Below are 8,340 nucleotides of genomic sequence, written 5' to 3'. Positions count from 1 at the left end.
CGCTTAAAGTAAACGTAAAGCTAAGCTAAGCATCTGCGTTACTGATTTCACCGAGTTAATGTGTTGTTTGTGCGTAGCCTAGCAAATCAAGACTAGTTTTTAAATTTTAAAAGCCTTATTTGCTTGCTGCGCTCAAGACGTTTAACGCTTTTGCAGTTTTTTCCCTGTCATTGTTGTTGAGTTTGTTTTGTTTTAAAGCTTTACTTTTTTATTGCAAAAAAAAAGCTGCTTATTATTATTATTATTGAGGCTTGTAAGTGAGGTTGGATTGTCGATTACGTGAACGCCATTCAAAAAGACAGGAAATCTTAGAATTCATAACGACAAAACTTTAATTGTTAATTTTTGCTTTTTGTTTAAATTGAGAAATTAAAATAAATAAAAAAAAAAGAAAAAAAAGCTTCGAAAAGCTAAAAGGAAATTAAATAATTTAACTTAATTTTTTTAAAGTCATTAAGTAATAGACTTTATTTATTTTTTTTGGATTTATAGCGATATACACAAATAAAGCAAATATGATATATTCGTAAATAAATATGTAAATAATTCATGAAATTTACGCATTCCACGATAAACGCAACTTTCAAGTGATTTCGTTCATCTTTTCCTTTTTTTATTTTTTTTATTTTTTTTTGCGAAAACCAATACCCTAGGAATATCTATACCAATACCAATACCTGGAATCAAATCTCAAGAGATTTGCAGCATTTCAGATACTTATTACTTAGTCTAAACGTCCAAGATGAACGCGTCTTACTACGCTTTCAATGATTGTAATTAGGAGTGCAAAATTATCAAGCGCCCTTAATATAGCTCACGTGACTGATTCGGCTGCTTTTCCGGTAATTTTGATTTCATATCGCAACTGAAAAGCATTCCAATCAAAAGGCAAGTTATGTTACTCGTATCTAAGAGAGAAGTCGGAGGCGAGTATAACATGTAAATTAATTACAATTTCAATGCATCCGATTTCTTTTGAATATCCTACGGTTTCCTCTCGATACATCCATGATTTCACAAAAAAAAAAAAACTAACTAAATAAAAGCAGAAAAAGAAAGCATTATTTTTATACTCATCACCGAAGGATGTGTAGGGTATTCATTTTGTCAAAACGATTACAACGCCCCAGAGGGAAACATCAGAGACCCCACAAAGTTGGCATCAAATTCTAAATCGATTTAAGCATGTCCATCTGTCCGTCTGTCCGTCTATGTAATGTTTGTTGTGAACATTCTTCTCTTCGACTTCAAATTTGGGAGAAATATTGAAAGTTCTTGCACGCAGGTGGGCCACATCTGTCAAAAAATACGCCCACAGTATCAGTTAAACTGCGAACACCTCTGCTTTTCAAAAGAAATGACAAAGTGGTCTTTTTTTTTTTCAATACTCATACGCAACCGCAAATCAATGTACAAAACTTTGAACTCATATTCCATTGGCTACGCTGTAGCATTTGCGCACAAAAATCGAAAATATTCGCCACGCCTACCCAATATTATAGTGTAGCGAAATTTAATTGTTTTTCTTATACCATTACATCAGGCGAAAACAAGCTTCAAAAACCCCATAAAGCATGCAAATTCCTGGCCAATTTGAAATTTGAAATACGCCTAAAAATTTCCGCCTATTCCCCTGTTCATCTGTCTGTTTGTGCAACTATGTAGTATTTGTGGTAAATATTCTCCGGTTAGCGAAAATAGAGATAACGCCTACAAGTTTCCAAAAGAATTTGGAATTGACGTAAACTTTTCAAAGGACAAACCTACAACGCCCACATACGTTTACGACAAAAACATTTCTTTTGAAAATAGAAGATTACTAACTGCGCCCACTCCATATTATAGAGCATAAGAGTTCTATTTTTTTTTACCTATTTGCCCTTTTTTTTGGGAGATTAACGGATTCGGTCCCAATTGAATTTAATTTTCTTACATCTGTTGTGTAGTTTTAAATATTAGTTCTAAAGAGCACTGCTTTCTTTGCAATTTTCATTGAAAATCATTATTAAAACCATTTCCCCCTTGCACATTAATTTGACTTCGATTCTTCTTATTGCTCCTCGCAATATTTAAACTGCGGAAGCAGTTGAAGTCTATGCGCATACTAGAAACGATTACAATGTAATTTTCATTTATTGCAATTTTTTATTAATCATGTGTTTTTTTTTTTTTTTTCTTTATGGTTTTATAGGTGGTGATATGCTTTTTGTGGTTTCCAATTAAAATCCGCTAATAATTGGCCATTGAAAAAAGAGAAGAAAGAGAAGAGAATAATGAACCGGAAAACGTGCAAGTTAATGCATACAGAAAACCGCCTGGGAACTGGGCTTTAAGTGAAATAATTCAAAAAGTGCGATTTGATCGTAAAGAAATAAAAATTCGTGAGAATTCATGCCAAACTTTTTGATCAAATGTACTTTTTAGTTAAAGTTACACAAGAACAACAAATAACTTAATTCTTCTAATGACACTGAGACTATCAGTAATATTAATAGCATGCGACAAATTATATTTATGGTATTATTTTTATAGCATTAACATCAGCTTTAATCAAGATACCAAGAATGAAATTGTTTATGGAATTCGTACGCTACACGTAAACATGTAATATAAGTAAACTTATAAAAATTAAATTGAATTTTATAGTTTCTATATATAACGATAAATTTGTTTATTTCATTTATTCATTTATTTACATAACTTAAATTTCATTTTTATTTACAATCACAAAATTTTCTATATATTTAGACAATATATTTAATAGACTGCACTGCACTACGATAGCGCTAATCCCTTAATATGAACGAAATCAGAAGTAAGGCATCTGATGGCATATTGTTAAAACCAGCTCGCTGCCGTGAGATAGCAAAGATAAATGATAGGCTGTATAATAGCTTTAACAGTTTATTATGGATTACCTGCAATATTGTTAAGGGCTGCGTAGACTTTACTAGAGTTTTTTATTGTTTTTCGTTGCTCAGGAGTTTCAACTTATCAATACACTCGACTTGGATAGACTTTTTAATTTTATATTGTAATCACGCATCGAAACATTTCACTTTTGCTCTCCGCTGGCGAGTGTTATTATTCGTCATTATATTGGCCTGTGGGATATAGCAAACCCCATGTTTCCTACTGCAATATGTTGCCTTCATTTTTTAGTAGCTTATTGGTATTTTCTATTTATTAAAGTAGGATAATATTTCATCCAGTGCTCTTTATAGATAAGCTAGTATATCAATGCCATTAATTTCAGGCTTCGAATTGCTGTGTCATCCGCGAATATGGATAAAGTATGTTGGTGAAATTTGTGAACATCATATCTATAAAGAAATGAGACGAACATGACCTTTGTCGATAGCCAATCGTTATAAGACAATATTCAGAATAATATGGACCGATGCAAACTTTAAAAATCCGAAACGAGTTTCTGGGTAGCATCTTTATACAGAAATCGAGGTGTCGATGGGTTACTTGTGACCGCCTTCAACTGTCCGTATTGTAATCAAGTCGAGCAATTTACAGTGCATGTTCGCATGAACCCTGAAGTATTTGGCCTTCTTCTGAATTTGGGAGATAAGTTTTTACCAAAATCTTTTTCTTTATATGGCAAATATAGGCTATTTTTTAACGCTGCTATCAGTTTTCCATTTTTATAAATTCAATTTAATAAACTACTTCCCTAGTATTGTTCGCAGATAATTCGCTCATGCAGTTAGTGTCACATACTTAACACCCCCTTTTAAAAAGCGACGGTCTACAGTGCGATCCGTTTTTCGGGAAACATCTCGGATCTTATAATATGTTCTATTTTCGTTTTATTTTTCCTTGCCGAACAAGACAAAATGGGAGCGTACCACGGATGATTTCCAAAATGTTTGGAATCTTGCACACTGTGTAAATGCTACAGATAAAAGAAATATTAATGCTAAGCGTCCTCCTAACTCTGATTCACAATATTATAACTACAAAGGTAACCTGTTGCGAGCTACACTTTTACTTCGATTGACATGGAAGAGTAAGCGCTCCAAAGTGACAATAAGATAATATGCCACTCGGAGTGTGGGAGATATTTAGTCCAAAATTGACTAGAGCTGCCTGAAACTAAGGTCATCACAGGCACTAGTTCTGAGTTTTTGTACTATTTTGTGGATGACATACCATTGCTTCTATGGAACAGCCTAATGACGCCTTAGGAGAAGAAGGAAAATCGATAATGCATTAGGTGCACTGGCCTCATGATGAAGAATGCTTTTAGGCCCCATCTACGTGAATCCCGAGAACAATTCAGCAATAATAAATAATAAAGATCACTGTTGTCTTACATAATTTGATGCCATAGCTAGGCGGGTACCTATGCAAAGCAATAGAATTATCGGGAAGTAACGTCAGTGCAAAAATAAAGTATAGAATTCATTTATGATACAGCGAAAAAATATAGCATACACCTTATAATTTAGCAACAAAACGTAGTATTCATTTAAGCTTGGAAAAGGAAATGTAGTGTTCGTTCATGCAATTTATTTACTCTAATTTATTATTTAATTTTATTTAATTTTTTCTTCCTTCTAGTTGTTTTTCACGGCATATAAAATCATATGATTTCATTTTGTTTTTCGAAACACGTCAGTTTGGATGTTGTATTTTGCTTGTTAAAAACAACGCACGCATGAACTTAAAAAATTTGCCAAATATTCGTTAAAGCAAAACGCAATGCAAGCTAAATATTAGACTACGTTTAAATATACACAATTAACTTTATTTTGACAGTTCGTGAAGAACGCACAACGCGTAGCGCAAGCCTTGTGTTTTTGTTTAGTCGTCAGTAATGCATAGATAACGATGAACATAGCTCAAATAAGTTTTCTAAAAAAATGTATTTAAAACTAAATTACATCTTTTGCCTGTGTAAAGCCCTTAAAGAAAGTTGTGCTGGGAAGCTGCGAACAAATTTTTTTCTTTCGAGATTCTCTTAGTTTTTCATTTATTAGTTATGTTAGGTTGTTTATGCTTAATTCCAAACTTAGGAAAATATTATGGCTATCAACTTTCAGTCGTTACTCAAAGTGGTAAAAGCGTATGGATGCAGACGGTTGGAGAATGTCGGAAAGCCTCATATTTGCGTAAAATATGCTCTTCTAAGACTTCCGCAGCTCGCTTCAAAGGGTTTTTTTGGGTAAGTCCACTCTCTCTTTTTCCTTTTCAACATAATTTCTTAAATATTTTTATACAGTTTATTTAGTGATAATATGGTTGCACCCAATAAATGTAGAGATCCTGTTACCAAAACATCCAATTGCTGAGATTTGTCAAACTCGTCTTGTATGTACTGAAAGCACGACAATAATGAGGGAAATACCTTAGCAAAATTTGGTGTCTGATCTTCCAAACATAAAAGTTCCCAGTTGCATGCATGCATTTTTGCGCGTTCCAACTGTTCTCTATGAGCGTGAATTAATTGTGTGTCTGGGGTATTAGTAGTGGCACTAGTAATGACGTTCGGTAAAAAGCAAACTAAATCGAAAACGGAGAAGCTTTTCAGAATTTTTAAAAGTGTTGTTGAATCGCGATCACCGGTGATATTGAAAATCAATATTTTCGGATTCTCAGAGTAACTGACAGATTGAGAAAACCAGCTACCACAAATCTTCATGCTTTCCGAGGTGTGGGCACCATCCAAATACATGCTGAAGGATAAGAACATAAACTAAATGGTTCTTCTTGTTATTATTTAAATAATGCAAAACTTACTTTAAATTTAAATATTTAATCATTTGACATCTTCCCGGCCAATGGCAATTTATCAAACCCTCCACCACTTGCTTCGTCAAGTATGCCTTATTAATTTCTTTCCTCTCAGTCATATCTTTACGATTTTGCCTCAACCAATCATAAGCCAGTTGTATGGCCAGGGAGCCATTTAATAAAATGACATGATTCAATGACTTTTTTAACTCACGATCTTTCTCATCTTGAAAATATAATTCAAAGTCCGGTACTTTATGAAGATCAGCACCACCTTTCTCTTTGCATCTGTCACGTATTATTCTTATGCAGTCTTCTTGAGCTACCGTGGTATATACCATTGAGCCTGGTTTTATAATACCTGCTTTTTGCCATGCAATTTCATTCAATGTTTCGCCTAATAGATTTGTGTGCTCCAAGCCAAGCGAAGTTATGCCCACAGTCTTTGTATTCGGTACAATATTAGTACAATCTAATTCGCCGCCAATACCCACTTCTAAAATAACTACATCTACCCTCTCTTCTAGGAACACGTGAAATGCCAATATAGTTAAGAATTTAAAATAACCAGGCATGTCATGTTCATAATCCTGGGCATCTTGCAGTTTATCGTAGATCTTCCAAAAATATCGAGTAAATTTCTCTTTTGATATCGGTTCACCATTAACTCGTATCCTTTCGGTCACGGATACCAAGTGCGGTGAACTATAAAAACCCGTTTTAAGGCCGTAAGCATATAAAATAGACTCGGTGAGAGCGCAAGTAGAACCCTAAACATAAAATTTGTAAAAAACAGCTTATTGAATATTCTTATACAGTCGTTGTACTGGCGCCTACAAAAAAATGCTTTGCTACACCGAAAAATGAGTTTTTATTAAAGGCAACAAGTCTCAGGAGTAAGGGACGAAAATCCTAGATATGCATAAACATCTTGTAGTTAATGGACGTATATTGAGTATGATGACGTGCCCATATTACGTTGAATCAATACTATTTTGATAAGCGAACCGTAAATACTGCGTATTATAAACTGCTTTTATAGGTTTCGTTTGTGTTCTTAATATGTGAATTGAGTAAAACGAAAAAATTTACTCAAAATATAAATAAAGAAACACAGCAAATGAAACAAGTGATCCCTTCCGTAATGTAACATACAAAATTCGACACAATAATATTCAATACTAAGATTTAGAATATTTTTGAAGTGTTCAAGAGTCTTAAACACTTTCTTACCTTTCCTTTAGTTCCCGATACATGAATATAGGAGAGCTCTTTCAGATCGAACAATGTTAGCCCACTTCGCAACAAATATTTGTGGGTATCTTCCAAATGATTAATGTTGTGTTTCATAGATAAACGCAAGGCCTCAGCGTTCGTCTGCAAAGCGTTCAAAGTCTCTATTGCCTCCTGACAGAACAAATAATATATTTTGATAATATATATTCATCAATGTTAATTTTATAATTATACCCCATATTTTTGGTCTTCGGTATATTGAACGTATTTCTGTTCGTTGCTTTTATACTTATTAGGCGTTCTTTGTAAAATTATTTGCTTATTACTTTTTTCTATTAATGTGGAGCATGGTCGCTTTTGCGTTGATTGAAAAACACATTCTTCAAAAGTTTGAAACATTTTTAATTGACGTGGATGATACAGAAAATATATATTTAACATTTTAAACAGCTTACGAGGGCTATAGCCACGTTGATATTGCAACGTTAACAACGGCGAAAACTCATGTCCACCGTAAACTACTCTACGTACATATAGTGAGAACATATTTGCTAAGTTTTCTTTTATTTTTAAATGTCGTTTTAGCATTAAACCTATCTCCAAACCAGGAAAAGAGAGAGTAAAGCGTACCTGGAAAGAGAATAAACCATTACTGAGGATTCTTGTTTAAATTTTAACGCGAGATTTTTTCCAACATCTTAATCGAAAAGGTCGTTACTCTCATTATTATTGATAAGAAATTGCGAAAAGAAATACTGTTCTTCAGTGCAAGGTAAATGTTTACCACATTTGCATATTAGAACAAGAGCATTTCCCGGGCGGATTTTTTGTCTACATTATTTTCTTTAGTACTGTGGTTGTTTTAATAATTAAATAAACGCTTACTTGATCACATTCTGTATACATTAGAAATTAATCAATCGAAGTAAATGCAGCTAAAGCAGAAAAGACTTACTTTAAGATTGTTTTTACCTGTCCAACATATCCATTTTAAAAAATAAATTAACTGTTAGTGCAAGTAATTTATTACAATAACCATAATATTTTTGCTCCCCAATCAATAAAAAGGCAAAGATTTACGCAAACAGACCACACTGTTTGATATTATATTTTGTTTTTTCTTCCTTTATTATTTGTTAGAGCCAAGTTTTTCATAAAAATGTTTTTAAAAAAAACATCTAAATTTCATTGTACAAAAAAAAAAAAATGTCTATATATAATAAAAATATTGAAATTAAATTGCAATTCAAATAACTCACTTCTAGTGACGCCAGCATTCATTAAAATAAAAAATTTTTCATGAATTGTGATTTTAATATTTTAATTATATAATATAAATGGAATAAACATTATGCAAAT

At 32.9% G+C, this 8,340-nt stretch overlaps 1 protein-coding gene across 4 annotated transcripts; it reads right to left on the bottom strand.

Moving 5' to 3' along the window:
• Nucleotides 1-2,931: 2,931 nt before the first annotated feature.
• On the bottom strand, nucleotides 2,932-8,329 carry LOC119637116 (folylpolyglutamate synthase, mitochondrial). Of its 4 annotated transcripts, none has more exons than XM_038032950.1 (6): nucleotides 8,241-8,329; nucleotides 7,216-7,611; nucleotides 6,979-7,152; nucleotides 5,752-6,515; nucleotides 5,360-5,687; nucleotides 2,932-3,323 (listed from the first exon to the last, which is right to left on the bottom strand). In XM_038032950.1, exons 1-6 carry the CDS (start codon nucleotides 8,256-8,258, stop codon nucleotides 3,318-3,320), a joined length of 1,686 nt encoding a protein of 561 aa, XP_037888878.1. In that variant the 5' UTR covers nucleotides 8,259-8,329; the 3' UTR covers nucleotides 2,932-3,317. The 4 variants fall into 4 exon arrangements, with proteins under 4 accessions (XP_037888878.1, XP_037888877.1, XP_037888875.1 ...); XM_038032949.1 differs by lacking the exon at nucleotides 2,932-3,323 and having other exon boundaries at nucleotides 5,170-5,687; nucleotides 7,216-7,361; nucleotides 7,437-7,611; XM_038032947.1 differs by lacking the exon at nucleotides 2,932-3,323 and having other exon boundaries at nucleotides 5,170-5,687.
• Nucleotides 8,330-8,340: the final 11 nt, after the last annotated feature.

The sequence above is a fragment of the Glossina fuscipes genome, unplaced genomic scaffold, assembly GCF_014805625.2.
Source record: "Glossina fuscipes isolate IAEA_lab_2018 unplaced genomic scaffold, Yale_Gfus_2 43, whole genome shotgun sequence".
NCBI lineage: Eukaryota > Metazoa > Arthropoda > Insecta > Diptera > Glossinidae > Glossina > Glossina fuscipes.
This window is presented reverse-complemented; position numbering and strand designations above follow the sequence as displayed.

What these genes read in the sequence shown, in the direction of transcription:
- LOC119637116 (XM_038032947.1), bottom strand. An exon ending in TATCGGGAACTAAAGGAAAG is followed by an intron (nt 6,516 to 6,978) that starts GTAAGAAAGTGT and finishes TTTTATGTTTAG; the next exon opens with GGTTCTACTTGCGCTCTCAC. An exon ending in ATTAAATATTTAAATTTAAA is followed by an intron (nt 5,688 to 5,751) that starts GTAAGTTTTGCA and finishes CTTATCCTTCAG; the next exon opens with CATGTATTTGGATGGTGCCC.